This window comes from Haematobia irritans, chromosome 5 (assembly GCF_050003625.1).
Source record: "Haematobia irritans isolate KBUSLIRL chromosome 5, ASM5000362v1, whole genome shotgun sequence".
Lineage (NCBI taxonomy): Eukaryota > Metazoa > Arthropoda > Insecta > Diptera > Muscidae > Haematobia > Haematobia irritans.
Genome location: NC_134401.1, coordinates 112,961,222 through 112,984,955, shown reverse-complemented (window position 1 = coordinate 112,984,955; position 23,734 = coordinate 112,961,222). Strand labels below are relative to the sequence as shown.

Genomic DNA, 23,734 nt, shown 5'->3' with positions numbered 1-23,734 from the left:
TGGATATTATGGGATGAAATAAGAAAAAACATGGGAAATATTTATCAATTTGTATCCCAAAAATTTTTCTTACTTCAAAAAATATATTTTACTTCAAAGATATAAGACTTTAGCGAAGGGTTGGACAGTTCAAAGATTCGAGTCCTAAATTTAATTATATAAATTTAAAAATATAAATAAAGAATTGTCTGTTAGTTAAAAGTTCTTTATAATAAAGAAATTGTGGTAAGTATTGAGAAATTTAGCTGGCATAATTTTTCATAATAGATGGAGGATATATAAGCTTTAGACTAGCTGAACTATTCGCTATACCAACTTACTCAGTGACCGCTTTAGCATAAGGAAATTCTGGATGCTCCTGGGCATTGACTTTTACACCCATGGCAGTTTCGGCAATAATGTCCAATGCGGTCAAACATATTTCAGGAAACATATTGACCACAGTCTTACCATCGGCCTTCCTCTGTAAACGCTGTATTAATATGCGACTTTGTTGATCGAAAATTTCCACAAATTCGTCCAAAATTTTAAAATGAAATGTGGGTGTTATAATTTTACGTCTTGAAAACCATTTGGGACCAGAACTCAAAAGTAAACCTTGGCCCAGCCAACATTGGAGTATGGAGTAGATGCCATTTTTAGCAATAACTTGTTGACTTTTCATAATCGGTTCAAAAAATTGTGGATCTTCAATAAAAATCACACAATGGTTAACCATCCATAAGCGATAGAATTTACCATAGATTAGGCTTAAACGTTTGAAGAGAGCGAAAATTGCTGGAGGAGGAGAGATATTTAATAAGAGTGAGAATATATATATATATATATATATATATATATATATATATATATATATATATATATATATATATATATATATATATATATATATATATATATATATATATATATAATATATATATATATATATATATATATATTATATATATATATATATATATATATATATATATATATATATATATATATATATATATATATATATATATATTTTTTTTTTTTTTTTAATGTTTCACTTACTGGCAGGTCCATTCCCTACAAACCATAGAATATTTCCAAAAAATTGGTATTGGAGTTGGCCCTGGGACTCCAGCTTCCTCTAACATACGATGTCTTCTTCGTTTGTATAGAGTATCCAAAATTATGATGACGGTCAATAGACCCCAAAGTATTGCAAACCACATTTGTTTTTCTGTTTTTTATTCTATTTTATTTTTGAATTACCACAACCGTCTCATGTCAAGAACTAATCGCTTATGACTGGCAATTTTGTTTTATCGATCGGTCTAGAGAGTGGTCTTTGGGTTTGCTGTCTTATCGCCGCAAAACGAACAAACAAAAATTTATGTTCGATCAGATATAGTGACGATGTTGAAATAGGTTATTGGCCCAACTTTAAGACATGTTCCAATAGTGCATTTAACAAAATTAGATGAAGCATGCTATCTCATTTGGATTGAAATGATTTCATATCTTGATATGGTTATTCGAATAATTGAATATAATCAAATCTTCAACATAAATTCTAGACTAGAATTCTGATAATTAAAAGGTTTAAATAATTATGATTTTACACGACACTTTTCCTCACCACATTGAAAAAAAAATCACGCAAGAGCTTTTTGTAATACGCTCTCTTAAGTTGTTAATATCGACATTTTCGTCCAGATCTGATTATATTTTTATACCCACCATCATAGAATGTTGATGAGGGTATAATAAGTTCGTCATTCCGTTTGTAACTTAACGAAATATCCATTTCCAACTACATGAAGTACATTTCCGACTATATAAAGATTAAGAGATCAGGGAGGAATTCCAAGACGTTGCAACGATGTCCGTTTGTCTGTCAGTTGTAATCACACTGCAGCTTTCAATAATGCAGATTTCGGTCCGAAATTTTACACAGGTGGAAAATTTGCCTCTGTTTTTAAACGGTGCCACCAAATGTGATATTTTCCACAAAAAAAAAAAAAATAAAATAATCAAAAAGTTGAATTCAGATTTTCAACCATGGTTGCCACTCCACCCAAAAATATTCGACCAAATTTGAAGAAAATTTTAACAAAAAAAAAGATAGCAATCAAAAAAAATATTTATATAGAACATTTTCTCAAATTTTGATTTCTATCGAAAAATCTCTCAAAATTTTATTTCTATAGAAAATTTTATTTCTATCGAAAGTTTTCTCAAAATTTTAATTCTATAGAAAATTTTTGTGATAATTTTATTTCCACAGAAAATTTTGTCAATATGTTATTACTATAGAATAGAATTTTATCAAAATTTCATTTTATAGAACACTTTTTCAAAATTTTATTTCTATAGAAAATATTGTCAACATTTTCTTAACATAGAACATATTGTCAGAATTTTATTTTCATAGAAAATTTTACCAACATTTTATTTCTATTGATAATTTTCTCAAAAATTTTATTTCTACACTGAAAAAACAGTGAACCCACCAGGAAAGAAAATTTTAGTTAATTGTTGAAAAATTTGATTAATTGTAGAAAATTTTAACTAAACAGTAGTATAAACGCAGATGTCGCTCCGATTTCGCAAAAACAAGTAAACAATTTTCGACAAATTTGAGAAGATTTATCAGACAAAATTATTATTTTTCACTTATTAAAGAAAATTTCGTAGTTTGAAGGAAAAAATTGGAGTTCAAAATTGCAAAAATGTCTTTAGTGCCATACGAAGTTCATGATGGACGTATTATTGGTAAAATTTACAAATATTAAGGAATTCTGAACTATTTTGTGGGAGACACGAATTTAGTTCATCTTTATACTTCAATTGTGTATAATTTTTTCTTCTGCTTTAGCTAAGTTAACTTACGTACGCAAAAAATTGTTAATGGCATGGAAACTTTCTTAAAACGTAATAATTCCATGAACTAAAAGAGAATTAAATCAGCTTTAGTGAAATATAGGGTTCACTTTTTTTTGAGTGTATAGAAAATTTTGTCAAATTTTTTTCGAAATTTTATTTCTATAGAAAATTTTCTCAAAATTTTATGTCTATAGAAAATTTTGTCAAAATTTTATTTCTATTGAAAATTTTGTAAAAATTTTATTTCTATCGAAAGTTTTGTCAAAATTTTATTTCTATAGAAAAATTTGTCAAAAATTTATTTCAAAATTTCATTTCTATAGAAAATTTTGTCAAAAGTTTTTTTCATGCATTTTGTTTTTATAAGAACAAAAATTCTTTAAAATAATGCAATTTTAATTAAAATAAAGTTTATAATCTTTGCTTCAACAATTTTTATACCCTTCACCACTAATGTGGTACAGGGTATAATAAGTTTGTGCATTTGTATGTAGCGCCAAGAAGGAGTAATCATAGACCAACCTTTTAGTATACGGATCGGCTTAGAATTAAATTCTGAGTCGATTTAGCGATGTCCGTCTGTCTGTCTGTCTGTTGAAGTATTTTTGTGTGCAAAGTACAGCTCGCAGTTTTAGTCCAAAGTACAGCTCGCAGTCCGATAAAATTTGGTATAGGGTCCTGTTTCGGCTCAAAGACGATCCCTATTGATTTTGGAAAAAATCGGTTCAGATTTAGATATAGCTGCCATATCTGGTCATAATTGGCGTGTACATCAACCGATCTTCCTCAAATTCCGTACATCCGAATATTTTATGAGTCTCGAAAAACTTGCAAAATATCAGCCAAATCGGTTCAGATTTAGATATAGCTCCCATATATAGCATTCGCCCGATTTACACTAATTTGCCCACAGAGGCCAATTTTTTGCTAAGATTTAGTTGAAATTTTGCATAGGGAATAGAATTAGCATTGTAACTATGCGTGCCAATTTTGGTTGAAATCGGTTCAGATTTGGATATATCTCCGATGTATATCTTTCGCCCGATTTACACTCATATGACCACAGAGGCCAATTTTTAACTCCGATTTAGAAATTTTGCACAGAGAGTAGAATTAGCATTGTAGATATGCATGCCAAATTTGGTTGACATCGGTTCAGATTTAGATATAGCTCCCATATATATGTTTTTCTGATTTCGACAAAAATGGTCAAAATACCAACATTTTCCTTGCTAAATCGTCACTGCTTAGTCGAAAAGTTGTAAAAATGACTCTAATTTTCCTAAACTTCTAATACATATATATCGAGCGATAAATCATAAATAAACTTTTTCGAAGTTTCCTTAAAATTGCTTCAGATTTAAACGTTTCCCATATTTATACCCTTCACCACTACTGTGGTACAGGGTATAATAAGTTTGTGCATTTGTATGTAACGCCAAGAAATAGTGGTCATAGACCCATCTTTTAGTATACCGACCGGCTTAGAATTAAATTCTGAGTCGATTTAGCGATGTCCGTCTGTCTGTATATGTAATTTTGTGCACAAAGTACAGCTCGCAATTTAAGTCCGATCATCCTCAATTTTGGCACAGGGCCGTTTCTTGGGACAGAGACAATCGCTATTGGTTTTGGAAAAAATCGGTTCAGATTTAGATATAGCTGCCATATATATTTATCCCCGATTTGGTCATAGTTAGCGTGTTTATCAACCGATTTTCTTGAAATACCGTACATCCAAATATTTTATGAATTTCGAAAATCTTGCAAAATATCAGCCAAATCGGTTCAGATTTAGATATAGCTCCAATATATATCTTTCGTCCGATTTAGACTTATATGACCACAGAGGCCAAAGTTTACTACCGATCTTCGTGAAATTTTGCACAGAGGGTAGAATTGACATTCTACCAATGCTTGGTAAATTTGATTGAAATCGGTTCAGATTTAGATATAGCTCACATATATATCTTTCGCCCGATTTGGACTTATATGGTCTCAAAAGCCAGAGTTTTACCCTGACTTACTTCAAATTTTGCCCAAGCGGTACTTTTAACGATACTATTGTATGTGCCAAATATGATCAAAATCGATTCAGATTTAGATATAGCTCCCATATATATCTTTCGTCCGATTTGAACTTATATGGCCTCAAAATCCAGGATTTTGCCGTGATTTGCTTCAAATTTCTCACAAGGAGTACGTTTGGTAGTATCGGTAATTGTGCCAAATTTGGTTGAAATCGGTTCAGATTTAGATATGGCTTCCATATATATCTTTCGTCCGATTTGCACTCATATGACCAGCGGGCCAAAGTTATACTGCCATTTACGTGAAATTTCGCATAATTTTATAGCCCCCATATATACGTACACCAGAGTTGGGGAAATATGGTAGACTGTTACACATTTTAGACCCATTTTCAATGGAAGTGTTCTCCATTTAACTGGATAGCGTTAGCCGATTTAAATTTTAAATCTAGAGATTTTGTAGAAGTAAAAAAATTGTCTCCTTTATGTTATATAGCTTTCAGCAAATGTGAAGTAGTTGAGATGGTAACACAAATTTTGGCCTACATAGGGGTGAAGGGTATAATATAGTCGGCACCGCCCGACTTTAGACTTTACTTACTTGTTTTTTACTAACATTGCGTTCCACCCTAGTGCATTAGCCGACTTAAATTTTGAGTCTATAGATTTTGTAGATGTCTATCAACTTCTGTCGATTTGACTTTTTGGACTTCAAGACACCGAAGTTTTTATCGGATTTGTCTTAAATCGGAAATCTAGAGGTGTTAAGGATCCGAATATCGCCTTTATTGGTCTATGTTTTGCTATGAACGGACGGTAACAAAAAATCAAAAGGGAATGTTCACGGGTTTTTCCACGGGATCGTTTTGAATTGAGCAAGCCGTTCATGATTTTTTTCATGAGTGTATAGAGAGATCTCCCCACTTGACTTTTTGGTCTTCTAGACAAAGCAAAATCAGCTTCGGATACAGGGTCCTTAAATAAAATTCAACAGATTTCAAAGTATAGTAGAATATGAGTGTTGACCCTCAGAGTGATACTCCACGGGATTTTAGACATTTCTTTTTAGTTTTTAGTAATATTTTTTATTCTTCTCAATCATTCTTTGCAAAAAAAAAAAAAAACAAAATCCTTATTATTATTAACAATATATAAATTTATCAATGGAACAATATCTTACACAAATATTTAATAGAATTTATATTTGTGAACCTCAGCGGTGTTTTAAGCCGATATTAATACCAGTCGCAGATCGTAAAATTAAATTCATTGCCGGTTGAACTTCTTCACCCATCGGCAGCAACTCAAAATGGCTTACGATTTTACTGATGGTGCATTTCATCTCAAGCATAGCAAATTTTTGACCAATACAATTTCGTGGACCAGCACTAAAAGGAACATTGGCAAAGGCATTGACTTTATCCGCAGATTCCGAGGAACTTTCAAAACGTTCAGGTATAAAATCATCCGGTTGAGGGAAATAATCGGGATCACGATTAGCAGCATAAATCAGTATCGCAATATTGGTATTTGCTGGAATAGTTTTGCCATCTAAATAGGGAAATTTTAATTTTTTGATGAATCCAAAATCTCCAAAACTTACTTATCTCAATATCTTCCTCGGTCAAACGGCCAATCATTGGCACCGATGGATACAATCGTAAAGATTCCTTGATAACGCATTCCAAATATTTGAGTTCTTGCAACTCTAGAATAGTAACCGGTTTCTCTCTATCTTCACCAAATACATCACGAATTTCCTGGAGAACCTTACTTTGTACCTGAGGATGTCTGGCCAACAGATAGCATGTGTGAGCAATAGCACTTGTGGTTGTATCATGACCCTCAAACATAAATGTATCAACTTCTTCACGTATATCCTGATTGCTTAAAGGCTGACCATTAATTGTTGACTGGAGAAGGACATCTATAAATGCCATACGATTTTTAATACCAAATTCATTGGCAGCATTGGCTAAAAGTAAACGCTACATTTAGTTCTTTCCTTAGACTTTATTCGAAAACCAAAATTCTCACTTCCTTCTTGAAACGTTCCTTCAGCAATAGATTTCTGTAAGGCTTGCCGACGTTCAGCTATTACTTTATCCGTAAATTCGTGCATTATTTTTAAACATTGTTTCTGATGACGGTATCTTTTGTTGGAGAAAATTCGAAAATACCAATCGAAACGATTGAAAGGATGCACTATACGTGAGGCCATAATATCAGCACAACTAAAAAGCGGATGAAAATAAAATGTTCACAAAACACAATCGAAAGACTAGTCGACATTTTATAAACTAAATTATAAATAGTTAGAAAAAGTGAAATTTTCTTCAAATTTTATGAAATTTCCTAAACAATTTATAAACAATTTATATTTCTATAGAAAATTTTGTCAAAATTTTATTTCTATAGAAAATTTTCTTAAAATTTTATTTCTATAGAAAATTTGGTAAATATTTATTTTGTATAGAAAGTTTTGTCAAAATTTTATTTCTATAGAAAATTTTGTAAAAATTTTATTTCTTAGAAAATTTTCTCAAAATTTTATTTCAATAGAAAATTTTGTCAAAAATGTATTTCTTAGAAAATTTTGTCAAAATTTTATTTCTATAGAAAATTTTGTCAGAATTTTATTTCTATAGAAAATTTTCTATAGAATTTTATTTCTATAGAAATTTTTGTCAAAATTTTATTCCTATAGAAAATTTTGTCAAAATTATATTTCTTTAGGAAATTTTGTCAAAATTTTATTTCTATAGAAAATTTTGTCATTTTTAGAAAAACGATGTTTTGAAGAACTTGTTATTGGAAAAATTCATTCTTGAAGTTTTTATAAAATTTGGAAAATCATTTTCCAAAAAATCATTTTCCAAATTTTATAAAAATTTTACAAAATTTTCTATAGAAATAAAATTTTGACAAAATTTCCTAAAGAAATAAAATTTTGACAAAATTTTCTATAGGAATAAAATTTTGACAAAAATTTCTATAGAAATAAAATTCTACAGAAAATTTTCTATAGAAATAAAATTCTGACAAAATTTTCTATAGAAATAAAATTTTGACAAAATTTGCTAAGAAATACATTTTTGACAAAATTTTCTATTGAAATAAAATTTTGAGAAAATTTTCTATTGAAATAAAATTTTGAGAAAGTTTTCTAAGAAATAAAATTTTTACAAAATTTTCTATAGAAATAAAATTTTGACAAAATTTTCTATAGAAATAACATTTAGATTAAATTTTCTTTAGAAATAAAATTTTGAAAACAGTTTCTATAGAAATAAAATTTTGACAAAATTTTCTATAGAAATAAAATTTTAACAAAATTTTCTATAGAAATAAAGTTTTGACAAAATTTTCTATCGAAATAAAATTTTGACAAAATTTTCTATAGAAATAAAATTTTGACAAATTTTTCTAAAGAAATAAAATTTTCTATAGGAATAAAATTTTGACAAAATTTTCTATAGAAATAAAATTTTGACAAAATTTCCTAAAGAAATAAAATTTTGACAAAATTTTCTATAGGAATAACATTTTGACAAAAATTTCTATAGAAATAAAATTCTATAGAAAATTTTCTATAGAAATAAAATTCTGACAAAATTTTCTATAGAAATAAAATTTTGACAAAATTTTCTAAGAAATACATTTTTGACAAAATTTTCTATTGAAATAAAATTTTGAGAAAATTTTCTATTGAAATAAAATTTTGAGAAAATTTTCTAAGAAATAAAATTTTTACAAAATTTTCTATAGAAATAAAATTTTGACAAAATTTTCTATAGAAATAACATTTTGATTAAATTTTCTTTAGAAATAAAATTTTGAAAACAGTTTCTATAGAAATAAAATTTTGACAAAATTTTCTATAGAAATAAAATTTTAACAAAATTTTCTATAGAAATAAAGTTTTGACAAAATTTTCTATAGAAATAAAATTTTGACAAAATTTTCTATAGAAATAAAAGTTTGACAAAATTTTCTATAGGAATAAAATTTTACAAAATTTTCTATAGAAATAAAATTTTGACAAAATTTTTTATAGAAATAAAATTTTTACAACATTTTCTATAGAAATAATAATTTTATAGAAACAAAATTTTGGCAAAATTTTCTATAGAAATAAAATTTTGACAAAATTTTGTATAGAAATAAAATTTTTACAAAATTTTCTAAAGAAATAAAATTTTGACAAAATTTTCTATAGGAATAAACTTTTGACAAAATTTTCTATAGAAATAAAATTTTGACAAAATTTTCTATAGAAATAAAATTCTGACAAAATTTTCTATAGAAATAAAATTTTGACACAATTTTTTATTGAAATAAAATTTTGAGAAAATTTATTACAGAAATAAAATTTTGACAAAATTTTCTATAGAAATAAAATTTTGATAAAATTTTCTATAGGAATAAAATTTTAACAAAATTTTGTATAGAAATAAAATTCTGACAAAAAATTTTTACAGAAATAATAATTTTATAGAAATAACATTTTGACTAAATTTTCTATAGAAATAAAATTCTGACAAAATTTTCTATAGAAATAAAATTTTTACAAAATTTTCTATAGAAATAAAATTTTTACAAAATTTTCTATAGAAATAAAATTTTTACATAATTTTCTATAGAAATAGAGATTTTATAGAAATAAAATTTTGATAAAATTTCCTATTGAAATAAAATTTTGAGAAAATTTTCTATAGGAATAAAATTTTGAGAAAATTTTCTATAGAAATAAAATTTTGACAAAATTTTCTATAGAAATAAAATTCTGAAAAAATTTTCTGTAGAAATTAAGTTTTGACAAAATTTTCTATAGAAATAAAATTCTGACAAAATTTTCTATAGAAATAAAATTTTGACATAAGTTTCTATAGAAATAAAATTCTGACAAAATTTTCTATAGAAATAAAATTTTGAGAAAATTTTGTATAGAAATAAAATTTTTACAAAATTTTCTAAAGAAATAAAATTTTGACAAAATTTTCTATAGAAATAAAATTTTGACAAAATTTGCTATAGAAATAAAATTCTGACAAAATTTTCTATAGAAATAAAATTTTTCTATAGAAATAAAATTCTGACAAAATTTTGTATAGAAATAAAATTCTGACAAATTTTTCTATAGAAATAAAATTTGGACAAAATTTTCTATAAAATAAAATTTTGACACAATTTTCTATAGAAATAAAAGTTTGACAAAATTTTCTATAGAAATAGAGATTTTATAGAAATAAAATTTTGATAAAATTTCCTATTGAAATAAAATTTTGAGAAAATTTTCTATAGGAATAAAATTTTGAGAAAATTTTCTATAGAAATAAAATTTTGACAAAATTTTCTATAGAAATAAAATTCTGAAAAAATTTTCTGTAGAAATTAAGTTTTGACAAAATTTTCTATAGAAATAAAATTCTGACAAATTTTTCTATAGAAATAAAATTTTGACATAAGTTTCTATAGAAATAAAATTCTGACAAAATTTTCTATAGAAATAAAATTTTGAGAAAATTTTGTATAGAAATAAAATTTTTACAAAATTTTCTAAAGAAATAAAATTTTGACAAAATTTTCTATAGAAATAAAATTTTGACAAAATTTGCTATAGAAATAAAATTCTGACAAAATTTTCTATAGAAATAAAATTTTTCTATAGAAATAAAATTCTGACAAAATTTTGTATAGAAATAAAATTATGACAAATTTTTCTATAGAAATAAAATTTGGACAAAATTTTCTATAAAATAAAATTTTGACACAATTTTCGATAGAAATAAAAGTTTGACAAAATTTTCTATAGGAATAAAATTTTACAAAATTTTCTATAGAAATAAAATTTTGACAAAATTTTTTATAGAAATAAAATTTTTACAACATTTTCTATAGAAATAATAATTTTATAGAGTCAAAATTTTGGCAACATTTTCTATAGAAATAAAATTTTGACAAAATTTTGTATAGAAATAAAATTTTTACAAAATTTTCTAAAGAAATAAAATTTTGACAAAATTTTCTAAAGGAATAAAATTTTGACAAAATTTTCTATAGTAATAAAATTCTGACAAAATGTTCTATAGAAATAAAATCCTGACAAAATTTTATATAGGAATAAAATTTTGAAAAACTTTTCTATAGAAATAAAATTTTGATAAAATTTCCTATTGAAATAAAATTTTGAGAAAATTTTCTATAAAAATAAAGTTTTGAGAAAATTTTCTATAGAAATAAAATTTTGACAAAATTTTCTATAGAAATAAAATTTTGACAAAATTTTCTATAGGAATAAACTTTTGACAAAATTTTCTATAGAAATAAAATTTTGACAAAATTTTCTATAGAAATAAAATTCTGACAAAATTTTCTATAGAAATAAAATTTTGACACAATTTTTTATTGAAATAAAATTTTGAGAAAATTTATTACAGAAATAAAATTTTGACAAAATTTTCTATAGAAATAAAATTTTGATAAAATTTTCTATAGGAATAAAATTTTAACAAAATTTTGTATAGAAATAAAATTCTGACAAAAAATTTTTACAGAAATAATAATTTTATAGAAATAACATTTTGACTAAATTTTCTATAGAAATAAAATTCTGACAAAATTTTCTATAGAAATAAAATGTTTACATAATTTTCTATAGAAATAGAGATTTTATAGAAATAAAATTTTGATAAAATTTCCTATTGAAATAAAATTTTGAGAAAATTTTCTATAGGAATAAAATTTTGAGAAAATTTTCTATAGAAATAAAATTTTGACAAAATTTTCTATAAAAATAAAATTCTGAAAAAATTTTCTGTAGAAATTAAGTTTTGACAAAATTTTCTATAGAAATAAAATTCTGACAAAATTTTCTATAGAAATAAAATTTTGACATAAGTTTCTATAGAAATAAAATTCTGACAAAATTTTCTATAGAAATAAAATTTTGAGAAAATTTTGTATAGAAATAAAATGTTTACAAAATTTTCTAAAGAAATAAAATTTTGACAAAATTTTCTATAGAAATAAAATTTTGACAAAATTTTCTATAGAAATAAAATTCTGACAAAATTTTCTATAGAAATAAAATTTTTCTATAGAAATAAAATTCTGACAAAATTTTGTATAGAAATAAAATTCTGACAAATTTTTCTATAGAAATAAAATTTGGACAAAATTTTCTATAAAATAAAATTTTGACACAATTTTCTATAGAAATAAAAGTTTGACAAAAATTTCTATAGGAATAAAATTTTACAAAATTTTCTATAGAAATAAAATTTTGACAAAATTTTTTATAGAAATAAAATTTTTACAAAATTTTCTATAGAAATAAAATTTTGACAAAATTTTGTATAGAAATAAAATTTTTACAAAATTTTCTAAAGAAATAAAATTTTGACAAAATTTTCTAAAGGAATAACATTTTGACAAAATTTTCTATAGTAATAAAATTCTGACAAAATGTTCTATAGAAATAAAATCCTGACAAAATTTTATATAGGAATAAAATTTTGAAAAACTTTTCTATAGAAATAAAATTTTGATAAAATTTCCTATTGAAATAAAATTTTGAGAAAATTTTCTATAAAAATAAAGTTTTGAGAAAATTTTCAATAGAAATAAAATTTTGACAAAATTTTCTATAGAAATAAAATTTTGACAAAATTTTCTATAGGAATAAACTTTTGACAAAATTTTCTATAGAAATAAAATTTTGACAAAATTTTCTATAGAAATAAAATTCTGACAAAATTTTCTATAGAAATAAAATTTTGACACAATTTTTTATTGAAATAAAATTTTGAGAAAATTTATTACAGAAATAAAATTTTGACAAAATTTTCTATAGAAATAAAATTTTGATAAAATTTTCTATAGGAATAAAATTTTAACAAAATTTTGTATAGAAATAAAATTCTGACAAAAAATTTTTACAGAAATAATAATTTTATAGAAATAACATTTTGACTAAATTTTCTATAGAAATAAAATTCTGACAAAATTTTCTATAGAAATAAAATTTTTACAAAATTTTCTATAGAAATAAAATTTTGACAAAATTTTCTATAGAAATAAAATTTTGATAAAATTTCCTATTGAAATAAAATTTTGAGAAAATTTTCTATTGAAATAAAATTCTGACAAAATTTTCTATAGAAATAAAATTCTAATAAAATTTTCTATAGGAATACAATTTTGACACAATTTTCTATAGAAATAAAATTCTGACAAAATTTTCTATAGAAATAAAATTCTGACAAAATTTTGTATAGAAATGAAATTATGACAAAATTCTATAGAAATAAAATTTTGAAAAATAAGATATTTTGCTTGGTTGTTTTTTGCTAAAATTTTCTCCAAATTTTGGTAAATTATTTGTGGCTTGAGTGGCTACCGTGCTAGAGGAGCCTTTTAGAGGACCAAATTGCGCTAACTTTTATAAAACGATAATTTATTTATTATATATTGTATTTATTTGAATTATACTAAACTCAAAGTGAATATAAGTTGAGTATGGGGACAATAGAGGTAAAGCTTGCCATAGAATTAATTTATTGATTAATTAAAACATTTATATTAAATTATAAATACAATTGTTAGCTTAAACTTTCGATAATTTTTTTTTTTTTTTAATTTGTTTTCTACTTACTCAGTCACTGACTTCACATATGGAAATTCTGGATTCTCTTGGGCATTGATTTTCACACCCATTGCCGTTTCGGCAATAATATCCAAAGCGGTCAAACATATCTCAGGAAACATATTAATCACGGTCTTGCCATCAGCCTTTGGGCTCAAACGTTTGATCATTGTGCGACTTTGTTGATCAAATATTTCCACAAATTGTTCCAAAATTTTAAAATGAAAAGCAGGAGTTATTATTTTTCTGCGTGAAAACCATTTGGGACCTTTACTCAATAACAGACCATCACTCAGCCAGCAAGCCAATACGGGATAAGCCTGATTCTTGGCTATTAGTTGAGTACTTTTGAGAATGCTTTCAAAATATTTGGCATCCTGAGTGAATAGAACACATTCGTTAACTGCCCAAAATATATAGGTCTTTCCATATTTTTGACACATGCGTTTTAGGAAACGAAAACAGGCTAAAATTGGAGAAATGAAAATTATATTGAAATTGAGATTTATTTGAATTCAATAAAAACTTGTTTTATTACAGATATCATGGGCATATAATGGCACTTCGATTAAATGGAAATCCTACTTACATACAGTATCGTTATTTAGAATTAGTAAACCATTGCCCACTATCGGTAGTGGGATAGGTCCAGGAATTCCGGTCTTCTTTAATATTTCTTGTCTTCTTCGCTTTATTAGATAATCGAACGCTATGGCAAATGTTAGAAGACCCAAAATTAATTCCCATAACATGGTTCAATTTCTTGTGTCAATGTCAATTTCTCTGTGCCAACTGCACAAAACATTTTATTCAATAAAAATTCGCTACCGAATGATTTCAGTATATCGCATTAGAGCTTATCGCCTTCTATTTACCTCTAATACTACAGAAGAATGACAATGATAAGATTCGCTTAATGCTATGCATTTGTACTAATTATAGAAATGGCAAGAAATTAATTTCAAATAAAGAATGAAAGTAGCATTGAACTGACGTAATTTGTGAGCAGTTGGTTATTAATGATAAGGGTGTATCCCTTATCGTTAATAACCAAGTATTAAAATCGTTAAACTGTTTGTCAAACATTTTCAAAAAGTATGGTTCAGTTTTGTTATCTGTAGAATAATCGGCTTTTGATAATAAAAAAAATCGAAAACTTGCTACCTCAAAAATCGACCAATCGACTTCCGCAGTTTTTGAACATCGATTTTTGATGTTTGTCAAAACCGATTAATAGACATTTTTGGGGACTAAAATCAACCAATCAAATTTTAACGGTCAAACTGAATTTGAGTTAATAGTGATTTTAGTCAGAATCAAAACTCGAGCTTTCCAAATTTAGACAAGTCGACTATTCAAAATTTCGATCTTTACAAAATTTGGAAAATTCAATTTGGCACATTTTCAAATTTTTGAAAATTTAGAAAAGTCCACTTTTAGAGTATTTGTCTTTTTGAAAATTCGGAAAAGTCGAAAATTCGAGTTCTTATAATCGTAAAGTCAACTTTTCAAGTTTTCGACTTTATCAAAAAATTGGATAATGTTATCTCGAAAATCGACATTCACATTTTTTTTTGAAAACTGAGTCAAACCGACTACTCGACTTCTAATCAAAGTTATTTAAAATCGATTTATTAACCTTATTGGACCAAAATCGACTAACTGACCTTAACGAATATGTAGGAATTTAAAATTATTTTTATACCCTGCGCCACACTGTGGAACAGGGTATTATAAGTTAGTGCATATGTTTGTAACACCCAGAAGGAGACGAGATAGACACATGGTGTCTTTGGAAATAATGCTCAGGGTGGGTCCCTGAGTCGATATAACCATGTCCGTCTGTTCGTCCGTCCGTCTGTCTGTGAACACATTTTTGTGATCAAAGTCTAGGTCGCAATTTAAGTCCAATCGCCTTCACATGTTCCTAATTTGAGTCAGAATAGAACCCTATTGATTTTGGAAGAAATCGGTTCAGATTTAGATATAGCTCCCATATATATCTTTCGCCCGATATACACTAATATGTACCCAGCAGCCAGAGTTTTATACCGATTTGCTTGAAATTTTTTACAAACATAATACTTAGTCGTATAGTCAAGTGTGCCAAATTTTATTGAAATCGGTTCAGATTTAGATATAGCTCCCATATATATCTTTCGCCCGATATGGACTTATATGGCCCCAGAAGCCAGATTTTTTGCCGAATTTGGTTGAAATTTTGCACTAGGAGTACAATTAGTAGTATAGTCAAGTGTGCAAAATTTGATTGAAATCGGTTCAGATTTAGATATAGCTCCCATATATATCTTTCGCCCGATATGGACTAATCTGGTCCTAAAAGCCAGAGTTTTGGCCCAATTTGGTTGAAATTTTGCACAGGGAGTAGATTTAGCATTGTAGCTATGCGTGCCAAATTTGGTTGAAATCGATTCAGATTTAGATATAGCTCCCATATATATCTTTCGCCCGATATGCACTTATATGGACCCAGAAGCCAGAGTTTTGGCCCAATTGGTTGAAATTTTGCACAGGGAGTAGAATTAGCATTGTAGCTATGCGTGCCAAATTTGGTTGAAATCGGTTCAGATTTAGATATAGCTTCCATATATATTTTTCGCCCGATATGGACTTATATGGCCCCAGAAGCCAGAGTTTTGGCCCAATTTGGCTGAAATTTTGCACTAGGAGTACAATTAGTAATATAGTCATGTGTGCCAAATTTGATTGAAATAGATTCAGATTTAGATATAGCTCCCATATATACGTTTTTTCTGATTTCGACAAAAATGGTCAAAATACCAACATTTTCTTTGTTAAATCGCCACTGCTTAGTCGAAAAGTTGTAAAAATGACTCTAATTTTTCTAAAATTCTAATACATATATATCGAGCGATAAATCATAAATAACGTTTTGCGAAGTTTCCTTAAAATTGCTTCAGATTTAAATGGTTCCCATATTTTTTTTTACTAAAATTGTGTTCCACGCTAGTGCATTAGCCAACTTAAATTTTGAGTCTATAGATTTTGTAAAAGTCTATCAAATTCTGTCCAAATCGAGTGATATTTAAATATATGTATTTGGGCCAAACCTTTATATATAGCACCCAACACATTTGACGGATGTGATATGGTATCGAAAATTTAAATCTACAAAGTGGTGCAGGGTATAATATAGTCGGCCCCGCCCGACTTTAGACTTTCCTTACTTGTTTTTAAATGTGAAATTAAAAAATTGACTTGAGTTGACTAAGTTAACTTTTTGTTATGTCCAAAATTGACTAATCGACTTTTGCAGTTTTTGAACATCGATTTCTGATAGTTGTGAAATCGATTAATGAACGATTTCCGATATTTGTGAAATTCGATTAATAGGCTCTTTATAAAGATTAAAATCGACCAATCGAACTTTAACGATCAAGTTGAAAACACGAATTTGATTTGATCAGAGTTTAATTTGAAACGAAAACTCGACTTTTTAAAACTTTGAATAAGTTGACTTGAAAAGTCGACTTGAAGAGTTTTCAAATTTTTGAAAATTTAGAAAAATCGTCTTTCGACCTGTCGACTATTTAGAATTTGGAAATTCTAAATAGTTCGTCTTTTCAAGTTTTCGACTTTATCCAAAAAATTGGAAAATACTATCTCCAAAATTGACTTTTGTAGTTTTTAAACATTGACTTCTGATGTTTGTCAAAATCGATTAATGGACTCTTTATAAAGACTAATTTCGATCAATCGAACTTTAACGATCATGTTGAAAATCCGAATTTGAGTTAATAGGGATTTTAATCAGAATCAAAAACTCGACCTTTTCCAACCTTTTCGACTATTTCAAAATTTGGAATAGTCGACTTGGCGAGTTTTAAAATTTTTGAAAATTTGAAGAATTTTACTTTTCAAGAATTTGCATTTTTGAAAATTTGTCGAAAAAGTCGACTATGTGACCTTTCATCTTGTCGATTAGTATCGATGTTCACTTTTTTTTTGAAAATCGATTCAAATTAACTAATCGCTAAATACATAGTAAATACAATTGACTGATTGAACTCTATAGCACAAGTTGAACTCAATTTCAACCAGGAATTTTAATCAGAATAAAAAAATTTAGATTTTTGTTTTTGATTTCAGCTTAAAACCATGTATTGACTAAACTACAAGTCTATTGGACAAAGCCCTATAAACTGCAAGATGGTTGGATGTAAAGCTGTTTCGGAATTACCACATTCCTCTTCAGCATCCTCTACTTGCAGCAAAACTATCAACCAATTGTCAGAATCAGGATGCAAATATCGACTTTTGGACTAATCGACTTTTTATATAAAAAAAGATTGTCAAAGTTAACTTTTTGTTGTCTCCTAAATCGTATTTAACAGTTTTTGAAAATTGAGTCAAACCGACTAATCGACTTTTGATGTTTGTCAAAGAGACTTAAATCAAACTTTAACGATCAAGTCGAATTTGAGTTAATGGGTATTTTAATCAGAACAAATTCGAAATGGAAATGTTGGTCATTTGAGTTTTTCACTTTTTGAAAATTTGAAAAAGTCGACTTTTCGAGTATTTGATTTTTTGTTAATTTGAAAAAGTTAACTATTCGACTTTCATTTTTTTTAGATTTGGAATATTCGAATTTTCTAGTTATCGACTTTTTGAAAATATGAGAAACGGACTTTTTTATTTTTTAAACTATAAAAATTAGTTGTTAGTTTTTTATTTAATTTTAAAAACTAAGAACTATATGGTTTTTTTATTAAAAAATATAATATTATCAATATTTTAATTTTCTTTTATTTTGATATATTATTTAATTGTTTTAATTTTTTTTTATTAATTGGATGAAAAATTTTGTGACTGAATGAGAAAAAAATTTTATCTGTGTATTCTATATGTTATCATGTAATCCGTTACGGCGAGATTTTTTTAGAGGAACTTTTACATGCAATGGTGGGCCGTACACCGAAAAAATCCGTAGTTAAACTAACGCTAAATTTAAATTATTTTTATTGCAAAAAATTATAAGTTTGTACTTTTTTTTGTACAAACATATAATTTTTTGCAATAAAAATAAGTTAAATTTAGCGTCAATCACGAAATTAATTGATCCAATTATTTTTTAATTGAAATGTCTTCAATCGCAGAAATAATAGTTTAGTTCATAACATATTTGAGACATACTTAAATAATGTAAGATTTCATTAAGCTGTGGAATTTCGTGGTGAAATTCTGATTCGATCTAAGCATGTCCGTCCGTCTGTTGAAATCACGCTAACTTCCGAACGAAACAAGCTATCGACTTGAAACTTGGCACAAGTAGTTGTTATTGATGTAGGTCGGATAGGCCATATCGGATCACTTTTACGTATAGCCCCCATATAAACCGACGCTCAATTTTGGCTTGCGTAGCCTCTTGGAGGAGCAAAATTCATCCGATCCGGTTGAAATTTGGTACATGGTGTTTGTATATGGTCTCTCACAACCATGCAAAAATTGGTCCAAATCGGTCCATAATTATATATAGCCGCCATATAAACCGACCCCAGATTTGGCTTTCGGAGCCTCTAAGAGAAGCAAATTTTATCCGATCCGGTTGAAATTTGGTACATGGTGTTTGTATATGGTCTCTCACAACCATGCAAAAATTGGTCCAAATCGGTCCATAATTATATATAGCCGCCATATAAACCGACCCCAGATTTGGCTTTAGGAGCCTCTAAGAGAAGCAAATTTTATCCGATCCGGCTGAAATTTGGTACATAGTGCTAGTATATGATCTCTAAAAACTGTGCAAAAATTGGTCCACATCGGTCCATAATTATATATAGTCCCCATATAAACCGATCCCCAGATTTGGCTTGCGGAGCCTCTAAGAGAAGCAAATTTTATCCGATACAGTTGAATTTCGGTACGTGGTGTTAGAATATGGTCTCTAACAACCATGCAAGAAGTGGTCCTTATCGGTCCATAATTATATATAGCCCCCATATAAACCGATCCCCACGTTTGTCCTCCGGAGCCTTTTGGAGGAGCAAAATTCATCCGATCCGGTTGAAATTTGGTACGTGGTGTTATTATATGGTCTCTAACAACCATGCAAAAATTGGTCCAAATCGGTCCATAATTATATATAGCCCCCATATAAACCATTCCCCAGATTTGATCTCCGGAGCCTCTTGGAGAAGCAAAATTCATCCGATCCCGGTTGAATTTTGGAACATGGTGTTAGTATATGGCCTATAACAACCATGCGATAATTCGTCCATATCGGTCTGTAGTTATATATAGCCGATCCCCAATCACACAAAAATTGGTCCATATCGGTTCATAATTATGGTTGCCACTCAAGCCAAAAATTTACCACAATTTTATTTCTATAGAAAATTTTGTCAAAATGTTATTTCTATAGAAAATTTTTTCAAAATTTTATTTCTATAGAAAATTTTGTCAAAATATTATTTCTATAGAAAATTTTTTCAAAATTTTATTTCTATACAAAATTTTGTCAAAATTTTATTTCTATTTCTATCTAAAAAATTTTGTCAAACTTAATTATATACGTATTTAATCGGCCTTTTTATACCCTCCACCATAGGATGGGGGTATATTAACTTTGTCATTCCGTTTGTAACACATCGAAATATTGCTCTAAGACCCCATAAAGTATATATATTATGAGTCGTGGTGAAATTCTGAGTCGATCTGAGTCGGCTTGTCCGCCGTCCGTCTGTTGAAATCACGCTAACTTCCGAACGAAACAGGCTATCGACTTGAAACTTGGCACACGTAGTTGTTATTTATGTAGGTCGGATGGTATTGCAAATGGGTCATATCGGTCCACTTTTACGTATAGCCCCCATATAAACGGACCCCCAAATTTGGCTTGCGATGGCTCTAAGAGAAGCAAATTTCATCCGATCCGGCTGAAATTTGGTACATGGTGTTAGTATATGGTCTCTAACAACCATGCAAAAATTGGTCCATATCGGTCCACTTTTACGTATAGCCCCCATATAAACGGACCCCCAAGTGTGGCTTGCGATTGCTCTAAGAGAAGCAAATTTCATCCGATCCGGCTGAAATTTGGTACATGGTGTTAGTATATGCTCTCTAAGAACCATGCAAAAATTGGTCCACATCGGTTCATAATTATATATAGCCCCCATATAAACCGATCCCCAGATTTGGCTTGCGGAGCCTCAAAGAGAAGCAAATTTCATCCGATACAGCTGAAATTTGGTACATGGTATTAGTATATGGTGTCTAACAACCATGCAAAAATTGGTAAATATCGGTCCATAATTATATATAGCTCCCATATAAACCGATCCCCACGATTTTCCTCCGGAGCCTTTTGGAGGAGCAAAATTCATTTGATCCGGTTGAAATTTGGTACGTGGTGTTATTATATGGTCTCTAACAACAATGCAAAAATTGGCCTATATCGGTTCATAATTATATATAGCCCCCATATAAACCATTCCCCAGATTTGATCTCCGGAGCCTCTTGGAGAAGCAAAATTCATCCGATCCGGTTGAATTTTGGAACATGGTGTTAGTATATGGCCCATAACAACCATGCGAAAATTGGTCCATATCGGTCTATAGTTATATATAGCCGATCCCCAATCACACAGAAATTGGACCATATCGGTTCATAATCATGGTTGCCACTCGAGCCAAAAATCTACAAAAATTTTATTTCTATAGAAAATTTTGTCAAAATTTTATTTCTTTTTGTTTTGTTATTGTTGGTTTTGTTCTTTAAGCATTGTTGTTGTTTTTATTGCAGCTTAAAACCATTCATTGACTAAACTACAAATGTAGCTTAACCAACAGAGGAAAAGAATGTTTGTCAAATTTATTTGGGCAAAGCCCTATAGACTGCAAGATGGTTGGATGGACGCACGTTTCGGAATTACCACATTCCTCATCAGCATCCTCTACTTGCAGCAAAACTATCAGAATAAATTCAGGCGGTTCATTAAACCCAACAATGAACCACACTTGAACCTCCCGAAAAAAGGTTTTGTATGATAGCCGGCTTATGCCGAAATAAATTCAAAACCCAGCCAACTGAATTCAAATCGATGATTTGACAGTGGCATAGGAAAAGAGATATGTTTGTTTTGAATTTATTTGGGCATAAACCGGCTATCATACAAAACCTTTTTTCGGGAGGCTCAAGTGTGGTTCATTGTTGGGTTTAATGAACTGGCTGAATTTATTCTGATAATTGATTGATAGTTTTGATGCAAGTAGAGGATGCTGATGAGGAATGTGGTAATTCCGAAACGTGCGTCCATCCAACCATCTTGCAGTCTATAGGGCTTTGCCCAAATAAATTTGACAAATATTCTTTTCCTCTGTTGGTTAAGCTACACTTGTAGTTTAGTCAATGTATGGTTTTAAGCTGCAATAAAAACAACAACAAAATTTTATTTCTATAGAAAATTTTGTCAAAAATTTATTTCTATAGAAAATTTTATCAAAATTTTATTTCTATAGAAAATTTTGTCAAAATTTTATTTCTAAAGAAAATTTTGTCAAAATTTTATTTCTATAGAAAATTTTGTCAAAATTTTGTCAAAATTTTATTTTTATAGAAAATTTTGTCAAAATTTTATTTCTATAGAAAATTTTGTCAAACTTTTATTTTTATAGAAAATTTTGTCAAAATTTTATTTCTATACAAAATTTTGTCAAAATTTTACTTCTAACATATAGAAAATGTTGCCAAAATTTTATTTCTATTTCTATCTAAAAAATGTTGTCAAAGTTAATTATATACGTATTTAATCGGCCCTTTTTATATATACCACGTATGGACTACTTTGCAATTTAGAAGACGGTGTTAGGAAGTTTTAAGATACCTTGCCATCGGCAAGTGTTACCGCAACCCAAGTAATTCGATTGTGGATGACAGTCTTCAGTAGAAGTTTCTACTGAAGACTGTCCATGTCCATGGTGGAGGGTACATAAGCTTCGGCCTGGCCGAACTTACGGTCGTATATACTTGTTATACCCTCCATCATAGGATGGGGGTATATTAACTTTGTCATTCCGTTTGTAACACATCGAAATATTGATCTAAGACCCCATAAAGTATATATATTCTGGGTCGTGGTGAAATTCTGAGTCGATCTAAGCATGTCCGTCCGTCCGTCCGTCCGTCCGTCTGTTGAAATCACGCTAACTTCCGAACGAAACAAGCTATCGACTTGAAACTTGGCACAAGTAGTTGTTATCGATGTAGGTCGGATGGTATTGAAAATGGGCCATATCGGTCCACTTTTACGTATAGCCCCCATATAAAGGGACCCTCAGATTTGGCTTGTGGAGCCTCTAACAGAAGCATATTTCATCCGATCCGGCTGAAATTTGGTACATGGTGTTGGTATATGGTCTCTAACAACCATGCAAAAATTGGTCCACATCGGTCCATAATTATATATAGCCCCCATATAAACCGATCCCCAGATTTGGCTTGCGGAGCCTAAAACAGAAGCAAATTTCATCCGATCCGGCTGAAATTTGGTACATGGTGTTGGCATATGGTCTCTAATTACCATGCAAAAATTGGTCCACATCGGTCCATAATTATATATAGCCCCCATATAAACCGATCCCCAGATTTGGCTTGCGGAGCCTAAAAGAAAAGCAAATTTCATCCGATCTGGCTGAAATTTGGTACATGGTGTTGGTATATTGTCTCTAACAACCATGAAAAAATTGGTCCACATCGGTCCATAATTATATATAGCCCCCATATAAACCGATCCCCAGATTTGGCTTGCGGAGCCTCAAAGAGAAGAAAATTTCATCCGATCCGGCTGAAATTTGGTACATGATGTTGGTATATGGTCTCTAACAACCATGCAAAAATTGGTCCACATCGGTTCATAATTATATATAGCCCCCATATAAACCGATCCCCAGATTTGACCTCCGGAGCCTCTTGGAGGAGCAAAATTCATCCGATCCGGTTCAAATTAGGAACGTGGTGTTAGTATATGGTCGCTAACAACCATACCAAAATTGGTCCAATCACACAAAAATTGGTCCATATCGGTTCATAATCATGGTTGCCACTAGAACCAAAAATAATCTACCACAATTTTATTTCTATAGAAAATTTTGTCAAAATTTTATTTCTATAGAAAATTTTGTCAAAATTTTATTTCTAGAGAAAATTTTGTTA

General features: G+C 28.4%; 2 protein-coding genes across 2 annotated transcripts; both read right to left on the bottom strand.

Moving 5' to 3' along the window:
- Nucleotides 1–320: 320 nt before the first annotated feature.
- LOC142240196 (putative cytochrome P450 4d14) lies at nucleotides 321–1,432 on the bottom strand (the record flags this gene model as incomplete). The annotated part of the gene is given in 2 exon segments (XM_075311893.1): nucleotides 321–777; nucleotides 1,042–1,432. A coding segment is annotated over 1 exon segment (398 nt), but the record flags the coding sequence as incomplete, so codon positions are not given.
- A 4,589-nt stretch (nucleotides 1,433–6,021) lies between these two features.
- Nucleotides 6,022–14,353, bottom strand: LOC142240195 (putative cytochrome P450 4d14). The gene is made up of 5 exons (XM_075311892.1): nucleotides 14,126–14,353; nucleotides 13,546–14,002; nucleotides 6,927–7,123; nucleotides 6,493–6,864; nucleotides 6,022–6,440 (listed from the first exon to the last, which is right to left on the bottom strand). Exons 1-5 carry the CDS (start codon nucleotides 14,286–14,288, stop codon nucleotides 6,103–6,105), a joined length of 1,527 nt encoding a protein of 508 aa, XP_075168007.1. The 5' UTR covers nucleotides 14,289–14,353; the 3' UTR covers nucleotides 6,022–6,102.
- Between the last annotated feature and the right edge of the window lie 9,381 nt (nucleotides 14,354–23,734).

Bases quoted from the DNA above. Each gene is read 5' to 3' on its own strand.
- LOC142240195 (XM_075311892.1), bottom strand. From the start codon at position 14,288: ATGTTATGGGAATTAATTTTGGGTCTTCTAACATTTGCCATAGCGTTC. The intron at 7,124-13,545 runs GTAAGTAGAAAA...TCCGCTTTTTAG, and splicing joins TATGTGAAGTCAGTGACTGA to TTGTGCTGATATTATGGCCT. The intron at 6,865-6,926 runs GTGAGAATTTTG...GTTTACTTTTAG, and splicing joins AGGAACGTTTCAAGAAGGAA to CCAATGCTGCCAATGAATTT.